The sequence below is a fragment of the Plectropomus leopardus genome, chromosome 13 (assembly GCF_008729295.1).
Source record: "Plectropomus leopardus isolate mb chromosome 13, YSFRI_Pleo_2.0, whole genome shotgun sequence".
Taxonomy (NCBI): Eukaryota; Metazoa; Chordata; class Actinopteri; order Perciformes; family Serranidae; genus Plectropomus; species Plectropomus leopardus.
Genome location: NC_056475.1, coordinates 26,182,179 through 26,204,039, shown reverse-complemented (window position 1 = coordinate 26,204,039; position 21,861 = coordinate 26,182,179). Strand labels below are relative to the sequence as shown.

The window sequence follows — 21,861 nt, the reverse complement described above, 5'->3', positions numbered from 1 at the left end:
TAATGGTATGTGTCCACTGATTTAGAAGAGCAATAAGCCACTTTCACCTCTAGTGGCTTAGTGCTTAATTAAATGACAAATCGGAGGATTGGTTTGCAGATTGCCTGAATTGACGTCAATTGGATTGGTTAGGTGACAGCGGCAGGCTCCGCCCCCTGTGGGCCAAGGTAGAGCACGCTGAGAGAGGGAGGAGGGAGCAAGGGGGCTGAGCTGATCCCACGTGTGACGCTTTCATTCCCGGCTCAGTAATATTCTCATAGCGGGGCTTTGCATATCTCCTGCCGTATCTGTGTGTGTCTGTCACTGTTACTGTAGTCCCAGCCTATAGTTTGAAATAGATATGGAAGGAGACGGGAGTCAAGCCACATCCGGAAGCCTAAATGATTCACAACATGACCCGGGGTAAGAATCTTTCTCAATTTAACGCTAAGGTACGGTTTTTTTTCATGTTACAACATCTTGGAGAGGACTTCGACTGCCGTGCTGGATTCGTCCCCACACAGTACGCACTTAAACCGTGCACGGGTCTTGTTTCCAGAATTCAGTTTTCAGCTTTTCTAGCGAGAGTGGCCTCCCCCTTTTATGTAGATAGACTATAATTACCAAGCGCGAATGTGTTTTCATAGTCTTCCTTTATCCTTTAAGGTCGCTTTTAGAAGTAGTTAGTCGTCAAAATGGCCGAACTGACATCTGGACTCACTTCTGTTGTGTTTTCCCCTTACAGTAAAATGTTTATCGGTGGCCTCAGCTGGCAAACCTCACCAGGTGAGACTGTTATTCTCTTTTACACCGTGTCCAGTATTTCTTGTTGTTTTGTCGCTGTGACTGAGTGCTCGGTGGAGCTGCTGCTGGCGGTGTATGTGCGAATGTGCACTGTGCAGTAGTGTACTGTATGGGATATCTCACTAGTGTGTGCGCACGATGTTATTTTTGATCTCCGTCCATCTGAAGTCCTCTATTCGACCCCTATGCGCATCGCGGGGTGTTTTTTTTGCAATACAGTGACAACAGCATGCCCATATGTTTCTGTCAAATGACCCGACATATTTTCTCTATCCACAGACAGCCTTAGAGACTATTTTAGTAAATTCGGAGAAATAAGAGAATGTATGGTGATGAGAGACCCCACGACAAAACGCTCAAGGTAAATACAGGGCTTTCCTACTTTTCCTTTGCAGTGCATGTGACGATATCGCTTACTTTGTCCGTGTTTCAGTGTTAATCCAGCGTGTATGTGTGTTTCTGTGTCCGCGCGCGCACGTGTTCGTGTGTGTCCCTGTGTGCGCGCGCCTGCGTGTGGTTTCACAGCAAGCCAGATAAGCTTAAATGCTCACTGCTGTAAAGCTGCAGCCGAATGCAATTTGACATTGACTTTGTGACTGCAGCACAATGTTGGTGTAGTGTCGTCTCATATTGGAACATAGCAAATAATGAGCAGCAGTGTCCCCAGTTTGGCTTTTAAATCTGCTACAGGACGTCCATAATGTGGATTTTTAATGCATTTGCACTGAAATATTGCAACAATATTAAGGTCATAGGGATATTATGCCTGCTGTTGTGCAGTTTATCATGGCAAATCACAGTATTTTGTGTTATTTTTTTTATGATATATTTTGCATTTGCAAGAAACATGCGTTTTTTTTGTGTGTATGCATTTTAACATTGTTGTTTTTTTTGTCTTTGTGTCTTTGCAGAGGATTTGGGTTTGTTACGTTTACAGATGCTGCCAGTGTAGATAAAGTCTTAGCTCAACAACACCACGAATTAGACTCAAAGACGGTGAGTTGATTTTGACTTATACATTTCTTCTTCCTTGTTGAATGTTTGCACTGTTTTGAAAGTGGAGACCCCCCCCCCCCCCCCCCCCTGTCATAACTGTGTGACTTTTTACTGCCTCAAGGCCTTGTGGGTAAACACCTCTTAGGTTAACAGGCTGTGTGGATCAAGGTCATGCATAAAGGGCTAAATGCATGACGCTAAGCTTAGCAATAAAACGCAACTCCAGGGTGAATATTATGTGTTCACTTTCACTTGTGTGGATGAATGGGGTTGACACGCCCCCTTCTTCGCTGCAGCCACATGTGCAGTGTGCACATATCTCATGTTCCACTGAAGGGCGTGCTGTCTCAGGCCCGCTGCCTTGCTACTGTTTGACCCGGCAGATATTGCATGGTATCATGCTTCATGCACTGACACTGTAAGTGTGAAAAAAAAGGGTTGAAATAACACATGGCCCTAATTTCAAATACAGAGGTCTGTATTTGTGAGCTGACAAAAGCAGAATTAACTTTTTAAATATGTCATCCAAACTATATCATCAGTAAATAATTTGATTATATAATGTAGCAGTGTAACAGCAATCCATGACCATAAATGCATGTTTAGTTTGAAATAATGGCGTGCATTGACCTGCGTAAATAAGGCAGTTGATTTGTAGATGTACACACACGCGCCCACACGCTCATTTATGAAAAACTTTGAACTATTGTGGATTCTACTTTGCCCTTTGAAATTTGTCAGGAGATGAATAATTAAAGATGCTAGTCATTTTTTGAGAGATGTCTGTAGTGATGGATTAGACAGGGTTCAGCTGAAATTGTATTTGTCTGGGATTTCTGCTCGCTAGGTGGTAATATCCAGATATGCTGGCATAGCTTTGGAAATGGAATAGTGCACGTTTAGGAAACATAGTGCCAGCTCGGCTGATGGCAGCTCTGGATTGAGGAATATTTTTAAGGATTTTGAAGGCCAAATAGATTGTGCTTTGGGATACTCCAAAGTCTCTTTTTTTGTAAAGGCTATGACGAATAATTTTAAGATTTGTAAACCCATGCATATTCTTCACCTCAGGTGTGATTGGCACTGAGCTAAAAACATACTTGTTTTTGGGACAGTGCAACTTACTTCATTTTCACTCCAGTTTTTTTTTTTTTTAACTTCAAAGTTCCTAGTATTGTGCCTGATCTTTCTTTTATTTTTTATTAGGGGGCTCTGAGTTTTCTGGCCAGTTTTCAGAACAGCTCAGTGATGGAGGCTTTACTTCTCCAAACGGGCTTAGGGGTTTAGTATTTGTGCTGGTCTAAAAATGAGATATTAACCTTTTATATATATAAAAAAAATACACACATACTTTTAGAAAATGTTGATAGCACTAAGTCAAAATACATTCTTTAGGAGGCCTTATTGGTATTAAAATATTATTATATTATAAATAAATTAGAAGTCTTTTAAATGCTAAGACATAGGAAGTAGGAAATTAAATAATCTTTTTAAAATTTTCAGTAAGTTGCATTGCAAAATGTCACACTTATTGGAAACATCCTTTTTTTAGGGTTAATAAAAAAAAAAGATTGCATTAACATCACACAGAACAGGATAGCAGAACCAACAACACTCATGCCTCTGGCAGAGTATCTCCTGTCTGATAGCTAGCTGTCATTGTCAAAATTCAATAAAATTTGGCTATTTTTCCCAGATTTTGCAGCATGGCTGAATGCATATGAGACTTGGTGTGTTTTTTTTTTTTTGCAAAAATGTTTTTGTTACTCTGCATGATGGGAATCCCACACGAGGGTTAGTATCCCAAAATCACCAAGAAAAACAGTCAAAAAACGCCCGCCGTTTCCAAGTGCTCTTCTACCCACATCTCCACCACAAGCAAAAAAAAGTCATGTTTTATGTAACAATAAACATTTGGGAAAATTTGCCCCTTCCACTAAATAATTAATATAAGCTCATGTTTTTTTGCTTCAATTTTGGTGATTGTAAAATTGTCCTTAAATTGTATTGAGAGTGGCATTAATAAAAGTCTTAAATGTAACTTGCTTTAAGCTGGAGGCACTCTCATGATGGGGCATAAAGATGATTGGACCACAGATGATTATTAGTTTTCTCTTCCTCCCAACCTATCAGATACTTCCTTTTCTGTTATTTGAAGTCTCAGGTGGGTTAAAATCTCACGCAAACTTTGTGCTTCAGTCTTCCAATGTGTGTTATGGGCATAAGGGTGTTCACTCTGTTGTGATCCAGCAAATATAGAGACACGACAGGGTTCTTGGCAGTGAAATGACCAATAAGCACGACTGATGGCATTGCGAACATCTATAGAGGAGAGGATATAGAAGCAGGTTATGGGGCTGTTTGAAGGGATAATGACACAAACATACTTTGAGGCAGAATCTCGAGCAGTCTGACAACTTCAAGCTTGACATTTTGGATGAACAACTTTGTGACAGCTTGACAGCGTATATATATATTTGCAGCAAAGGTCGTACGGATACGTGTGAGGGAGGGATGCACATAAAAATATGCGTACACCTGGGAGTTGTCCTGCTCAGCCCTTGTCTTTTACTGATGCCCGATAAACGGAGCAGTTGTCGGTTCAATGCCTTGCCCGAGGGCACTTTGAGCGTATTGGCAGCTGGAAACTTGTGCGTTTAAAGTGATTCTATTAAGATATTCATTGAGTTTAACTCGATGACCTCATGCTCATAGCAGCACAGTCTCAATCTGCCACTGCTTCTATGTTGCAACTGACTTATTGATTGCAAAACAGTATTTTCACCCATTAGAAAAAGGTCTTTGGTACTTGTTTACTTATGTTGAAGTTACTAAACCTATGCCTGCAGCTTAAACATGCCATCTTTTTCATATTATAGAACATTCTCGGCCTATTTTCTTATGCCTTATGCTAGAAAACACAAGGTTTTCATGCTCCTCTGAAGCATAATAAGTGGCACGTAAAATCTCTAATGTCAAATTACCATTTTGAGATTGTGGACCTCCTGTGTTTTATATCCAAAAGATATACACAGTTTTTGCAGCTACAGATAAACAGTTGTATTATATCACACTTATTGTGGGCTATAGGTCATATCTGGCAGACTTATGTCATGCACTTCACATCTGACAGTGCCTCACACTGAGAACTGAGCAATGACATTTTAAGGTCTGACATCCAATCATCATTTTCTGTGAATTGTGGCCCTATAGTGCACAGGCACAGCAAAGTTCTCCAAACTTGTTGCGCATCTGTCCTTACTTAATTGGCATGTCACTCTGGGCTTGTTGTGAAACCTTTCCCTTTTTATTATATTTATCATTACCTCTGTCAGGTCGTAAATCTATATGTTTGTTATGGTATTTATTTTTTTGTTGCCTTTATTAGATAACATAGAGTTGAGAGCTGACAGGAAATGAAGGGAGAAAGGGGCCTGGGATGTTGTGATTACATGGTCAGCGTCTTAAACCCTCTGGCCACCAGGCTGCCTCAAATAAATGTTTTTTTAATGACCATTAACGTAATCATATTGGATGCTGACTTTTACACAGTCCGTATTTAAAAAGATACAGAGATAAATTTGATTTGGATTCCTGTCTGATGTTAATGAAACAATTTGTTTTGTGTATGATTTATTTGCTCTCCTTTCGCTGCCATGTATTTTGTCTCCATACCCTCCAACTAGAAATCTTGACAATACTAATAGTGCTGTGATAATATAACTAAAGACTTTGTCATAATAAATAACAAAGTGAGGCTATATGGGTTTTTTTTGCTTGACATTTTTGTAATCGGATGAGTGTTTGACAGTGTAATTGACATACTGAAGATCCTGAGTCAAATACATGCAGGAATTGATATTTCCTCGCTGCTAATGTGCTGCAGTTTCTCCGTCGGCGTGCAATAGAAGATTACAAACCTGAGGCAGCTGTCTGTGTTGTTTGCCTCACTATTAGTCATTGGGCTGTATCTGCTGTGCTGTTGTATATCTTAACGCTCACACTATCAAGATTGCATTGCATTAGGATCTATCATATCTCTTTATAAAGTTGCTCAGTAGGATGGAGAGAATGAAGCGGTCCGGCAAAATGTGGATGGTTCTTGATGTGTTTGCAGATGTTGGTTCGATACAAGCCTCCTATTTGTATTTTTTTGCAGTGCTCGAATGAATCCTTACCAGTGTTTTTGTCCTTAGTAACCTTGAAGGGAGTGAGTGGCTGGAGGTGCTGTGACTGTGAACAAGTTGAGTCATATTATTCGTTCAGGGAAAGAGGAAATCATACCTAATTTGCATTTATTTTTAGTAGTTTGTTTATCTCATTTTATTTGACAGATATAGTTGGTTGTGTGAATTAAATTAATGAGGCTCTCTGACAACCAGAAACACACGGTATCGTAATTATTGTTAAGAAGTATTAGTTAAAAAGCTAACACAAAAGAGGCATTTCTTAGTTTGATTTCACTGATACCTCACAGAGGTTTTTCACTATGGAACATAATTTTAGCCAGGGGCGCTCCCAGAAAATTTTCAAAGGGGTGGCCACTGAAAATCTTGGGGTGGCACGTAAAAATCAAAAGACATAACTGAGTTTCTGGAATTCTGTTATGCTGTTGAAGTATATAGGCTAGTTGAAAATAATTTAAAAATTAAAGTTAAGGAATTGCATGACGATATACTATTATTTTTTATTTTACAGTTAATATTATCAGTTATCCGATTTGCTTCAACTAATACCAGTACAGCTGAGTATGGGTATCCATAGAACCCATTTTCATTCAGATATCTTGATGTGAAAATTCAAGGGACCCCTTTGTAGATCGCTATGCCAGTGTTTCCCTCATCAAAAGTTAGCCTAAATTTGTAGCTTTTTTTAGCTGCCTTCCTGTGGGGTTTCCAAAAGAATTAGAGTGTATGTGTGGTGGCACATGGTGACAGGAGGGTGCATGTTGTTGCATGGTCCTTTGTATAATTCTGTGTCCCCTCTCTAAAATCTGAGGTTTTTGTGTGTCTGTGAACACAGTGCAGGCAGAGTAGCAGCACTTTGTGACTCGTGGGGCAGATAATTGAGATGTAGATTGGTTCAAAACCGATCAGATTAGGTTGATGGATGAGAGGAACAGTGATTATGAGTGAAAGCAAACATTTAGATCCAGCAGAATGAGTGGTTAAATTTCACTTTCAGTGATGTTAATGCTGCTCCATGTCTGCCCTGAGTGCACTCTGTGCTCCGACAGTGTGGTCCCATAAATAACCCAGTGGTATATTCTAATAGCGCTCCTTAAAAACAGTCCAGATTCAAAAATTAAAAACTCATTTGTGGCCGTGCTGTGGTATGAAACTTGCGGGTTATGTTACAGTATATATTTGCTGATCTGCTGTGTGGGAGAAAAGTGCAACTGGATGGAGAATCTCACCTCTAACTTAACTTACACTTACACATACTTCCATTAAAAATGGGTTTCAGCGAAGTATTCGTTCAACCAAAAAAAATTATTTTCAAGCCTTCAAAGGTCTTTTTAGTGGATAAAATAATAATAATAATGCTGTGAAATGCTGAACATCATCATACTGAGAAACTGCAATATTTTTATCATTAGTTATCATACTGTAAAAATGTCATACCATAGCAACCCTACCCTCCAGACAAGCTAGGCTGACATGGTTGGTACCAATGGATGCCTTAGGGTGTTATGAATACCTTTGGGCTCACAAAAAAAATTAGGGGGGCAGCAATTGTATCACTGGTACCATGACCCCACCGCCTTGGAGGCACCCCTGATTTTGGCATAACATTTCCCTGTGGTTGAGATTAAATGAGCTCTAGAATCAATGCAACATTCACAACAATGCCAGCTCGTGCAACGACAGGAACACTATTGCAGTCTTCCTCTTTTTCTTTCTTCGTATTGTTTTGGTTTTTTTCCCTACCGTGCGCTCTGCCTTTTGTCCGGTTATGAAAACACTCTAGGATGAATGTGAATGAGACATATGGAGAAGCACAGCCCGGGGCTTCGAAACGCACATGCTGGTAATTCAGAACATATTTACCATTTTTCATGATGCTTTGTTCAGTTTAGAAATATGCAACTCGCAGCATCTGTTCCTGAAGATGTTTCGAGGCGGGCCGGTATGAACAGGAGAGATCATAGTACATGATTTTGCATTTGCAAAGTAACAGTTGAGAGCTTAACAAGGCAGCAGATTGATTCCAGGTTGGCTTCTCTTATGGTTTTATGTAAAGCAGTTATATAAAAAAATAAAATAGAATAAAATTAGATAAAATATTCAACTGGGACCTAGCAAAGGTCACGTTTGAATGCAAAATATGAATTTATCATGACTGAGTGATAACATTCATCATAGTTAAAACACCATGGGAAGTTTTAATTTTAATTTCTTGCAACCTGTAAAAACCACAAATATCTTTTTGATATATTTTATGTTACTGAATGACCAGGTCAGCCTGTGCGCACAGTTTTGATGTAAGAAGTAAGGCAGGAAGCAACCCAAGAGGAAAGGAGGAGAAAGAGCAGGGATGAGCAGCTGCTCAGGGCAGATCTAAATTCATCAGATAGGATTTGGAAGTAAAGTCAAATCAGTGAGCTCAACTCTGACTCGCTCTTGTTTAAGTATAGCAGGTGCTCTGTCTTCTCCAGTTAATTATGACTGAAGGCGTTATTAGTTCAAGCTGTATCTGTCTCTTGTCGGTACATAAGGAACATCAGATGTTTGTCAAGGCAGTAATGCGATATTGTGTGTAATACCAGTGAGTATGAATCATGATGGTGCTGCATTTTTTATTATTTTTTTTAGAAGAAAAAAAAAAGTCCAATTTCCTTGTTGAGCGTGAGATTTGGTAAAATTCTCATTATTGATTTGAGGAGCATAACAAACTGAGTTTTAGAAGTGTTATTCCATGGCCCTAAAAAAAAAAATTCAGTAAAAGATTGACAGCACAGATATGAGACATTTTATGTTTTAATTTCTTGTCTATTCCGTTGGTATCACACGGGCACACCTGTGGACCCGCTCGCACACTTAAGTTGGGGAAAAGCTGCAAGCTTTGATAAGCCTTTTCCTTTTAGCTTAAACACCACATCATCATGCTAGTGTAGATATGTCTTAAGAGAGAGGACGAGAGTTTACCCAGGAGCCGCATTAATATATGAAATCCTTTTTATAAGATGTGAACTTAAGATATAGGCTGTTTCTCTGCCCTGATCTCCCACAGTCGCATGCAGAAGCGGCCCACAGAGACCCTGTAGTAAAAGGCTGTGGAAGATAAAAGACGCTGGGGTGGGGTTTGGTGGGGGGGATTCCTCTTGGTCTGCTCTCATTTATTATGTTGACATATCAGGCTGTATGATGTCTCGAGGATATCCACTTTTGTCCTGCGTGAGATCATGTTTCATCATGTAGGAGAGGTGCACCAGAATTATTAATTTGAAAAATTCTTGTCAGGGTGATGTAAAGAGGCTATAAGGTGAGCAAATACTTGCAGATACTCCAGAGAGACCTGTGTTGCTTCAGATTGAGGACAAAGCTCTTGACACCGACTACAGCCGTGTGAGATACTCCATCTTAACCGTGACATTAGTCATGCTCTTGTGCTCTACATGAACTGAACTGTGTAAACTTGCCTAGATGCTATCTGAGAAACCCGCATTGCAAAAGGCACACACACTGTAATTGCAGAGCCCTTTGAAAATGACATCACATTAGAGGCTGCCAGTCAATTGTACATTACAGGTACTGCTACCATTAGATGGTCGCAGTAATTTAATCAAAGGGAAAAAGGAAGCCTACAGTGTAGTTCTATATGATAAATGCCTGCAATAGTCATACCCTTATTATAGGGAGGAATACGAATTAATCTTTTCTCACAGAGAACATAATGAGTGCGTTCACACTAGTATTCAAGTTTGGAGTCTTATCCTGGTTGTGATCTTATTTAGGATGTGATGTTAACATGGAACCTGGTTAATCGCATCCCTGTATACATGATTCTAACAATATCCAGGTTTCCGATCGCCTGTGTGCAGCTGCGTCTTTTTAGATTTCTTGCTATTTCAGTCACTATATTCTGTATCAACAAAGGATGTTCAGAAACCTGGAAAAGGTGTTTACATGCCACAGTATTCTGGTTTCTATCAGAATACTGCAGGTCCTTACTCAGGTTTTTGAAGCTCGGAAAAGATGTACAAAACATAACCAGGACTCAGGTGTACATGTAAATACATTTAATGACGTGGAACTTGTCACATCTGTTGATTGGATGTGGCTTAGAATAAAAGTTTGATTTTTATAATGGCTCATACATGAAAATAAAAAATGAAAATAGGTGCAGGTTAGCTCATTCTAGGTTGCTTTTCAGTTATGCACTTTGATTGCAGTTTGCATTTGAACACATTACACTTTGACCGCAACAATTATTTTCACAATGTATTAATCTGCTGATCCATTCATTCAATCAGTTTATAGTTTAGTCTACATAACATTAAAAAAAAACATTAAATAAATGCCAGTTGTAATTTCTTACAGCCCAAGATGAAGGCCTCTTATGTCTTGTTTTGTCTGAGCAACAGTCCAAACTCCAGAATATTAAATTAAGTATAATATGATAAGAATGAAAAGCATCAAATTTACACTTTGGAGAAGCTTAACAACAGAATGTTTGTTTGCATCTTTATGTCTTATTTTCCTATTTTTGCGAACGTGATACATTAAGAACACCTTGATGGAATTTCTTCAAATTTGGCACAAACGTTCACTTAGACTCAACAATGAAGTGATTAGATTTGATCAAAGGCCACAGATCAAGGTCACAGTGACCTTGTACCATTCTGTTGAATAATATCTCAAAATTTTTTTTTTTTTCAAATTTGGCACAAATGTCCACTTGGACTCAATGATAAACTGATTAGATTTGGGTCAAAGGTCAAGTTCACTCTCACCTCGCTCCTCCCATTTTTGTGTGTATGATATCTCAAGAGCACCTTGAAGAAATTTCTTTAGATTTGGCACAAACTGAAACTGTGGTGACTGTAGAGATTTGCTGGCTTGTGTGTGAAGCATCCATGTTTTTGAATATAGCTTCTTTGCAGCAGTGTCCATATTTGAAACATTGTCTGCTGTCATGGCTGCGTATGAGTCTGGACAGACATGAATGTAAACTGTAGCTGCAGCCTGGTTCATGGAGGCATACAGACGTGAGGCAGTAATTCTAGTTTACTGAAAATTTACCTCAATAACAAGTTAACTTTTAAAAAGAGTTTTAAGAGTCACTAATAATATATTTTAGATAGATATTAGATATTTAGATATATAGATATTTTTGGCCCTATCTGCTAGCCCTACCTGTCATTTGACCATACAGGTGTGTTAACTCTTTAAAACTTGGAAAAAATGAGAAAGAGAGTAAGGTAAAATTAAGGTTAATAATAATAATATTAATAATTAACATTAAAAATTAAACAAAAAAGAAATGGAAAAATAAACAAGGCAATGACCTGGAGAAAGTGCTTTGAATTTATAATTATTCTGTAAAATAATTTTAGACATGTAACTGTGATCATTATAAATATAGCTGTTTCCTAGTTTTTTTTTTCTTTTTCCCCATAAATTCTTCCCTAGCTTTTTAAAAATGAGTTTCTGTATCTATATTTCTTGCAAATTGTGGAACATTTTTTACCAAGTTGCTCATTTACTTTTTAAATTTTTTTTTTTTTAAAGAAATCGCACCCGTTAGCTCAGGGTTCCAAGGTTTAAATACTTAATAAAGGCATCTGAAAGCAGCACAAGAAAACTGATATTGCTCTAGGTATCAAAGGGTTAAACTATTACTTCTGCTTTAACAATTACAATTTTGTTGTACAGCAATCAAGTTATTTTTGCGCTCCTTAATGAATTATACAGTCTCAACGATCTTCATATTTCCACAGTAGGAAAACAAAACACAGAAGGTAAATTTGGGGTGTTTACCTGCTTAATATTGCTGATTTCCCTCGTTTGAGCAGCTAATCTGGCACCCAATAAAATGTAATGTTCAAAGGTGGAGCACATTCATATTCACAGCAGCTTGTTCATTCAGCTCCAAGTCAGGTTTCTAAATATCTATGTGCTGTTTAGTTTGTATGCGCTGCTTGTGATGTTTCCACGATAAAGACGTTTCCAAGAGGGGGATTAATAAAGTACTTTTACTGCTGCTAGATGATAACTACAGCTGGATGGGAGGTCTAGCTTTCTGCACTAGAGTTATGTGTTTTTAATTTATGTGCATTAATGTGCCTTTTTGCACCTAAAAATTACCTTTTACATCAGTTTGTGATTTCCTCACAGAATCCATTTCAACAAAGCACAGCCTAAACTTGTTGCGTTCAGCAGGTGTAGGGAATGTGGAAATAACAGTGAAAACAATAGCACAGTAAGGACAAAAGTGTTTTTTTTTCCTACAACCCATTGAGAAAAGTACTTTTTCAAAACAAAATGTACCAAAAGGTATTGTTTTGTAATTTTTGTCAACATTTTTAACTCATTTAAAGATAAAAACAGACAAGAGTGAAATAACATTTGCAAAGCACTGCGTGTGGAGCCACTGAAACAAGTGCACTGCCCAGGTCCGGTTGACTGATCCTAAACCCTGATGGTATGTGTGTTACATAACAAAAATATTTCAGAAAGGAAGTATCAGGTGAAACCGAGACAACACAGTCTCCGGTTGAAAGGTATGGTTATCCAGCGCGAAGGGCAGTGCGCATTTTCTGTCTTGGCTTTAAGCATGAAGGCACTTTGTACACAAAAATCCCACGCACATGAATATGTAAAGCAAAGGGAAAACAATTGCTACATCTCCCCTCCTCGTGTTCACATTTCTCAAAGGAGTCATTCATCATAAGTTGTGACCTAAAAAGGTGCTGCTACAGGATTTCTCAGAAGGATTGGTTAGTAAGTCCTCTTTGCCTAATTTGGTTGCATTGCTCTGAGTGCGATTTAAACAATTGGCTGTATCATAGCCTCATTCTGAGCACAATCCTGTGCATATAATTGCCTCTTTTTGATAGTTGTAATACTTGCAACTGACAGAAAGCTATATGACCTCCACCGCCGCTGTATTTAAGTGCTCTCTCGTGCATGGTGAAACAGGAAGCTTCGTAGTGTGTAGGAATTCTCAGCAGGACTGAAAAACAATTAGTTCATGCAGTGTGGTGAAGATGAGGTTTTGTACGTTTTGTATAGGCTTAAAAGGTAAGATACATTACCAAGTATGTAGGACTTTGGTATTCAAAGCATAATGTGTTGTCTTTGCTCAAACAGGGGTGCACAAAATAATTGAGTTTGAATTGGTTATGCCGGGGGCTAAGTGCTAAAACAAATCTTTAAATGAAATTCATTACAAGCAGGGTTGCCATACCCAGGTGTTATTGAATTCATTTCTCATTTTGACTTGATTTAGAAAGATAACGGTAATAACTGAGACTGACAGAAAAGATGACAATGACATTGCACATCATGGTTTCCCTTCAAACGCATTAAATCGTAGTCAGTCTCATTGGCTTAATTGATCTGTGCAGATGGTGTCTTTTTTTTTTTGTTCTCGCGTTCTTTAATTCACTTTCTTTCCATTGTTTTCCTCAGCAGGAAGAGATATCTTTTTCTTAAATATATCCATCTGTGCTCAAGGAGTAATTCTTATGAATGCTAAGAATCGGAACACTAATTGTACTTATTTCAGAGTAACACAAAGCAAAATATGGAGCATTGAAATGATCTTCCTTTAAACACGAATGAGTAAAACTATGTCTTTTGTTAAAAAAAATATCTTTGGTATCTAGGAAAGGACAATTTAGGATGACATTGCTGTTTGAGTTGGTTCCTCCTCTTTGTATGTGCAAGGTTGATGAGACCCCCCACCACATACCTTCATACCAGAGAAATTAACGAGGAAAATGTAGCTAATGAGATAACAAGCAGGAGATGGAGAAACAGGCTGATCTGACGCATCCTCCCGGTTATTTGGCAATATCTTGAGGCGTCAGCGGCCTCAGACTCTCATTTTCTCCCTGTCATATTCAATCAGCCATTCCTGCCTAAAATAAAAGCGAGTCTCTGCTGTGACCATGACCAGCAGAATGGTGGCATGGATGGCCTTCACACTAACTTTTCTTTTCTTTTCTCTTTTTTTTTTTTCTTGTTTTGAAACAGTTGTGTGTTGTTTTTTTGTATATATCATAATTTGTTATCACCAATATTTAGGGCAGTAATCATCAGTTATTAATATGTGTTTTTTTTTAAGTTAATTGCCCAATGAAATGAATATTTTTGCCAAAACTGTGCCATTTAGCTCCACTAGTTGTAGAAGAATGTATAAAGTTATTTATGAGGTCAGTGATATTAGCCAGCTCTCTTCAAATCCTCATTATGGGAGAAACTACAGGTGGAACACTTTTCTAATGCACTTGTCAATTTTTAGATTTGGGCTTTTTTTTCTTCTTTTTTTTCTTTCAGACTAGTAGGAAAAATGCATCATACATATTTAAGTGTTTATTTTATTCAAGATTCCTGCACTTTAATTTATGTAAAAAGTGCAAATTTATTCTGATAATCCCTCATTTGCATATTTAATTTTTTTTAGAAAATATATAATACAGAAAATAATTCTCTCAATGTCGGCAAACAACAAGAGAAGTTTGATGTTGATATCTGCTTGTTCAATTTTTACTCTATTCACCTGTAGTGTCTTATTTTTGGTCTAAAAGTGTATGGAATTTTACTGTACATATATTTAAAGGCCATTTCCCAAAATTAGTTTTTGTTGCTTATACTCTGAACAACAAATCTCCACTTAAGTAGCATTTACATCCACCAAACTTTATAGTTTTATTCCTATTTATATTCTGAAGATTGCATAGAAAAAGATTGTTTTTTTAATGGCTGATGACATAATTTTTTGATTTATGGAGTGATGAAAACAGATAACCAAAATCCCTTCTGTAACCTATAACCTGTTACCTGGCATTAGCTAATTTGGAAATGCAAATTAGTGCATATTTAATTAGATACTTTGCACATTTTAAGAAAGGAAATAAAAAAATTTAAATTAAAAAACAATTGTCTTACTGTAAGCAATCAACTTGGTAAGTTTAACCTTAATATCTATCCATAGTCCATTGCTTGTATAAATTCTTGAAGTGAAGTGTGCTTTGTTTTTAACCTAAAGCTCTGCTGCCTGGTGACAAGCCTGTCAAACATACCTAACTTGTAATCAAAGCAGTTATTGGGCCAAATCGCTGCACCAGACTAATTATTGGCTTTTGCAGAGTCAGAATTAATGTACTGACTAATAAGGTTCTGTTATTGCGTGCTTCATTTAATGATAGTTTATAATCAGTGGTCAGCGGGAACAAATGGATTAAATAATATCCAGTAAAATGATAGCTGACAAAGGTGCTGCTATTTGTTCAGTTTGAACTGAAACATGACTACATGGATACTAAGATGTTTTGCTGCCCATACCTTATCGAAAATAACTTACCCTAACCTTAACCAGAGTGGTTCATAGAGGGAGAAAAATGACAAAAGCCAGGCGTTTTGTAGCAGAGCTGCTGTGTTAAAGTAACACGTACGTTCTCATCGCCACTTTCTCGGGCCATTCATGTGCACTTAATTTGTAATTGCAATAATTTTGACAGCTCTCGAATGCAGTGTTAGCGTCAAAAAAATGCTCCTCAAATTCAAAAGCAGACCGTCTGTATCGCCACAGGCTGATTATGCAGCTTTTGTAAAATCATAATGGCTCGGATAAATTGTTATCATTGTGAAAATATCACATTTTAATACATTAAGTTTTGAATATGTATTACTGCTATTAAAACCCTGGTATTTATTCCCAACCACAGAGGATTTAGAAATGTGACCGTGTTGAACGCTTGCACTCCGGGGTCCCTTTTGTTAGCTTACAGTGTTAGAAATATTTCCAGCACCTGTTCATTGCTTTTTTCACCCTTCCAATATCACAGCTCCTCTTTTAACAACAATTTTGCTATTCTTTTCTCATTCGCAGATTGATCCTAAGGTTGCCTTTCCACGTCGCGCCCAGCCTAAGGTAAGAATAAATTGGTCACTAACCCCGCTCAAAGAAAATGATTATGTCTCATGTCACTAGCTTACCTAATTTTGTGTGCTCACACAGCAGATACAAAAGAGGCTGCGCTTGTCTGTTTGTTATTGGAGAGAAATATCTAGTCTGGCTCTATTGTTCTCACCTTGTCTCTGCTGCTTTTCCAAAGCAATTAAAGTTGGACATTTTAGACTTGAAGAAAATGTTCAGCATGATTGAGGTTATGCTGTTTTCTATATTACCTTGCTGTTATATATCTCTTTTTTTCTGTGCATTTCTGCTTATATCTGCATTTCAGCCCTCATTACAGTTGTTTTAATGTCAAAATAACCTCACTCCAATTTTAGTCTGCAGTAGTATGAATCAAGCTTTACTGTGTGTGAATGCAGAGTATAAGTATGAAACCATCCTACATCTGTGACTCATCTTATGGCTTGATGGGAGTTGTGACTGACACGAGGCGGGCTCTAATATATCTGCAGGGAACTTTAGCTATTGGTTTCATTCCTGTGTGGAAAAGAAGAAAGATCTAAGAAAGTGGAATCCAGATTCTGCTGTCTTGTGTTGGCTGTTGTTGTGTAGAGATTATTTAGAGAGTTTTATTTTTAAAGGTTTGGTTGAGATTTTTTTGACCTGGGCTTGTATGAGGTACTTATCCATAGTCAGGGTATCACATACAGTAGACGGTGGTTGGCTTTCCAAGGAAGAAGCAGGCCGAATGTATTTTAGCCATCTAAAAAAAAGTCACACCAAAAAAATAGACATTAGTTAGAGTGTAAGCAATATTGAGAGTATTTTCACAGTTTCACCTTAATGTCAGAAAGTGGATTTGGATTCCCCAAAGTCACACAACATAAACAAGGTTATCGGCCTGGTCGATAATTAGAGCCGATGTTTGGCATTTTGCCGATTGTCTGTATCTGTGTTTTATTTAATAATCACTGACAAAATTAACTGATCAAAAAATGCAATGAAAATGACTTTGCAAGAAAAATTGCTGGAAACTGACTGGATATGATGTTGAATGTTTCAGTTATCTTTAATCATTTGCTAAAGGCATTCAAAAAAGTGTTGTGTTTAATTGATGGAAAGATTTTCATTTTTATTGTAAATGCATATGTGTTCCAAATATCGGTTATCAGTCTTATTAACTACTAATAAACGGTATCTGTATTGGCCCTGAAAAACCAATATTGGTTGACCCCTAACACAAACCAACAAGTTGTTTCAAACATTGGCAGATCAGCAGCTGCCATTTTTAGCAAGCTAAAATCACTGTTTTTCTCAATGGAGGCTGGTGGCATTGACGAGAGCAAAGATGGGGAACTGAAGCCGTCAGGGGCTTCCCTGTTGAAACGGACTGTCTGAAGAAAAGATAATGCAGTGAGAATACTCTTAATATAACGTACAGTTAAACTGATATTGATTTTTCTTGGTGGGTAAAATTTGTTTTAAGGCTGACTATCATCCTCTGCAGTACATTGCTGAGCTTTCATGTCAGATTCCAGTCTGCTTCTCCAAACTGGGGGTGTGCCTACTGTCATTTACTCTGTGTAATACCCATACAATCCTGCTTCAAATAATCCAAACTATCCCTTTAAATGAGTAGTCTTTGCAAGAATTGATATGACTTCTCTTTGACAGTGATGAATTACGTTTTCTGGGGTGAATTATAAGCCTGTTGGGTTGTTTTCTGAAGCAATTGGAGTTGAATAGGATTGAATGACACAAGTGATTGAGAAATGCCTTTAATTGTAGTGCATGCATGTAGAAATGGTCACAATTAGCATTGAAACAATGGGCGATTCAAAAGATAAGCCAATCATGCAGGAACAAGCTCATGATGCGTATTATCTTTTGATTACTGGTCTCGAGCAGTTCTATTGACGATTAAAAATTCAGAGCGTGCAGATGGTGCTGTGGCGTAGAGTTGAGGGCTTTGTTGACATGCCCCCTCACACCATCCCTCCCCTCCAGCTTTCGTGTGAAAGCTATGGCACAGTACAGTGTAGCGCCATTCAACGGCGCTATCAGGGCTTTTTCCACCTAAACCAGGTGGAAATCGATAATAGATTTTCTCCTTCCCACTGGATCAGAGAGAGGCATTGTTAAAGAGTTGGTCGGGTTTCAAATGAGGAATTGGCAGTGCAGGCTTTCAAAGCCAGAGCACATGGTGACTTAAGGATATCGGCATATGGTTGAGAAACTACCAGTGTTTCTCCACATTTCCTTCCACGCCAAGAGTATCACTTTAACTTCTTCTGTTCGGAGCCTTGCTCGTGAAAGTCGAAGGTGCAATAAAACAGCTCAGATGGTTGATGATGCTTCCAATTTTTAAGTGAACAAGAAACTCCTCTTGCTGTCGTGGATATTGTTAATCTTTTTTTTTTAAACAGTGTTATACTCTCTTTTTTTTTTTTTTTTAGCAATGACTCAGAAAGAAATACAATATTTTGAGCTGGTCTTAAACATATTTGTCATTCTACCTTGCGTGGTTCATAACTCTGTGTAATAATGACACCATAACAGAATTTGTGGCACTGCAAAAGCCTTGTACCAATGATTTATAAAATGGCTATAGGGCAAGCTTGTTAGAGAAGAAAAAAATGGTTGTATTGAATGTGGATTATAAAGGATCTTAAAGCAATGGGATTAAGCCAGATAGATTAACATTGCATGGGTTTGTACTTTATGTTCAGTTGATTTAAGACCTTTAAAAGAAGTCCCATTCTGAGGTTCCCATTTAGAAAGTCCTCTCTGTTTTGCATTTGCTTTCTTTTGTCCCTCTTTCCCCTCCACTGTCTGCCCGCCCGGCTGCTTATGCAGCTGTTGAATAGGCTCCGTTCTTGTTTAAAGAAGCTCGCCTTGGCAGGTGCCTCGGCGGCACGGGCTTTCGGGGGAGCAAATCGTGACGAGAGCAATCAGCGTTAATTTTTCTCACGGCTAACAATGACCTCACGAGTAACCCTGCCAATGACCTCCCACCGCTGAACGCTGCAGTATGGTAAAACTATACAGTATGTACAGCACGTAGAGTAATGCTGAAAACAGACAGGAAGTGAAGGTGAACACAGAGGACATTTCACTGTAAACAACTGAAGGTGTTTGCACCGGGATGACAGGATCACAGGAAAAACAACTTGTATCAGCAGGCAGAACTGACACTGCCCCAAAGCATGGACATTTCCATTAGAAAGAGAGACGGAAACAGACAGGGAGAAGCTTGGCAACAAATAATCATTAGGAACATTGAGACAGACAGCCGGCAATCATTTCATTTAAATGCCATGTATGACAAAGTCTTGCTCAGAGCGATAGTGTAAGTATGCACAATTCTGGAGAATTTAAAAATGCAACATTTGTGCTTTCAAGGCCAGCACTACATCCTGATTTTAGCCTATTGTCATGATAAGACATAAATATATTTGTAGATGACAAATCAGTCATACAGTGCGGATTATCAGCTTTACCCCTTTTGTTTTGGAGTCTTGTATATGTTGAAATTTAGTATTCTTACGTATTTTGTCACCATCTGTACCAGAGTATTGGTCAAGGGCACCAAGAGGCGATAACCACAGGTCCCTCAAAGAAAATATGCTTAAGAAATTTTGTATTAGAATTAACTGCTCACAGTTTGTGTCACACGTGTCATTACAGACGAGTCCACAGATATTGAGGAATACTTCTGTTGATGATTGACAGATGGAGAAGAAAGAATGAAACAATGATGATGTGTTGCAAGGTGCTTTATGCACATTCATTTATACCTTGTCTCCTCCAAGCCCATTGAACCTGGCTGGTGTTAGCCATGGTTTTATTAGAGAGGCAGCTAAAAGGAGAATTCCAGGATTTCAACATACTGTAAATGTTTTAGCAGCTCAGCATTTAATTTCACAACAAGCCGTCCTTGATGCACTTTATCAGTAGCAGAAATCATTTAATTTAATGGCATTCTTGCAATAGAGATATATTGTGATGATTGTATTGAAGCTGATTTCAGAAAATATGAGTATGAATACAGATATTATAAACAAAATATATTCATCAACACATTTTTATGTGTCTGTGCAAGCAACTCATAGAAAAAATTGTATATGCAGGGATTATGTTATTTGGGAGATCTGTACATCCCATTCTCACAATTGCCTGTAGGGAATTTATTCAAATTTGGCACAAACATCCACTTGAACCCAAGGATGAACTGACTAGAATTTGGCAGTCAAAGGTCACTGTGACCATAACGCTAGAATTCATATGCTAGTTATGTATTAAAAAAAAAGAAATTGTATAAATGCCAGATAGGATAAAATATTGAAGTGGTGACTTTGACGATCAAAAAGTCAAAGGTGTACCCTGGATGACCCCTGTTCATCTTATAGTCCAGTTTTTCCTATAAATTCGGTTCTATCGTTTTGCCATGGTGTCATTACATTACATGACATGTTTAGCACCAGGATGTTTTTAGCGAAAGTGGCACCTTGTGAACGTTAAAAATTCAAGAGGGTTTTGCATCTCATCTAACCATAAATGTAGATGGTAAATGATGATGACAACTTAAACATTTTCTCCACACCATTGCTGTGTGGTGTTGCACCACTGCTTATTTGCACTGAAGCTAAAAAATATAATTTTTCATAAAAATGTGCTAATTTCATTTGTTATAGGTATGCTGTCTCCACATCATAGTTAGTGATGTAGAGTTTCTATTGTTTAGTGAAGTCTTGATTTTTTTATGGGAGAGGTTGGTTGGCTTTAAAAATCAAACATTGGAACCTTAACTTTAACTTCAGCTTTTTCAGATTCTTGTTTTTACACCAAACTTATCAAAGTGTGTTTTTAAAGTCCCAATCCTTATGTTTTCCCATCTAAATTTCGAGCCTGTTGCTATACTGACAATCTTCAAAAAGAAAAGCCCACATGCCTTTTTAGTACAGTGGCTGCGTATAGAAAGTGGTAAAGAAGGCAAAGGCAGAGATGAGATGATGCTGTTTCCTCGTTTGATATCTTCCAGTAAGGTTCATACCGAAAGATGTAAACGAAGCCTGCTCTCAGTTTCCTGGAGAAATCAAAGCGACGGTTTCCGCCGACATTGCTCAAGATTTACCACTCAACTGTTGGCGTCATTACCGCTGCCGCTGCTGCTTTTGTTTCCCACAGTGGAGTCGCACACAACCATGGCATGTCCCAGCATGATTTTAATTGCCAGTGGGACTGTGGCCACTTCAGTGGGAGATGAGTTCTGATGGCTTGTTATGGAAATGAAAGGAAGGAGCAGCATCCATTTACAGAGCAATGGGCGTAACCCTTTCCTTGCACCTCATAAAGGGATTTGCCGTGTAAGCCATCCCGAGCAGGTTGTCACTGTGTCTCTGGCAGTCTTTGGGATGCAGAAAGAAAGACTCTATCTGTGCACAAATAGATGTGTACTGCACCAAAGCAGCTGTGACAACACTTCCAGAAATTCTGTTTATTTTGTTTGCAATGACAGTTTTCTTTCCTGCAACTTCTCGTATTAAACTGCTTGCGTTAATGTCAGTTAGGAGGAAGGAGAGCTGTGCTAGTACACTGGTTGAGGTAATTCTGGGCTATCAGTCAAAAATACCTTCTAAGCACTGCCCCAAATTTTACTTCAGCCTGTTGACAGCTGGAAATGTGGCTTCCCTGTTTGTGGCCTGCTGTTCTACCGCCATCCATGCTTTGCACACTTTCTTGCTGTCAGCATTAGGGAATGGTCTTCAGAGCCATTTCTGCAAGAAATAGGCAGAGTCTCCTAGGATGTACTAGCCTGCAGCCACCCTACCAATACTCCCAGTGTGAGCTGGGATGTGGTTGCCATGTCTGGCCACCTCCCACAATATGGACAGTCTCAAAACCCGACCATGATGCAAGCTCCCAGGCAGTCCTGCAGACACGCTCCAAAAAAGTCCCTTTCCATCTATAACACCTTGAAGGACGATGGAGTGC

General features: G+C 38.4%; 1 protein-coding gene across 12 annotated transcripts in view; it reads left to right on the top strand.

Annotated features, from left to right (window-relative positions):
- The first annotated feature begins 218 nt into the window (after positions 1–218).
- Positions 219–21,861, top strand: part of LOC121952124 (RNA-binding protein Musashi homolog 2) — a 332,436-nt gene continuing 310,793 nt past the window's right edge. For 11 of the 12 annotated variants that reach the window (XM_042498631.1, XM_042498626.1, XM_042498630.1 and 8 more), the window contains exons 1-5: positions 219–402; positions 725–765; positions 1,063–1,144; positions 1,695–1,779; positions 15,841–15,882. In XM_042498631.1, the coding sequence (XP_042354565.1) occupies positions 341–402; positions 725–765; positions 1,063–1,144; positions 1,695–1,779; positions 15,841–15,882 (312 nt within the window). In that variant the 5' untranslated portion in view covers positions 219–340. The remainder of the gene's footprint in view (positions 403–724; positions 766–1,062; positions 1,145–1,694; positions 1,780–15,840; positions 15,883–21,861) is intronic. The other variant, XM_042498627.1, reaches the window with a different exon arrangement.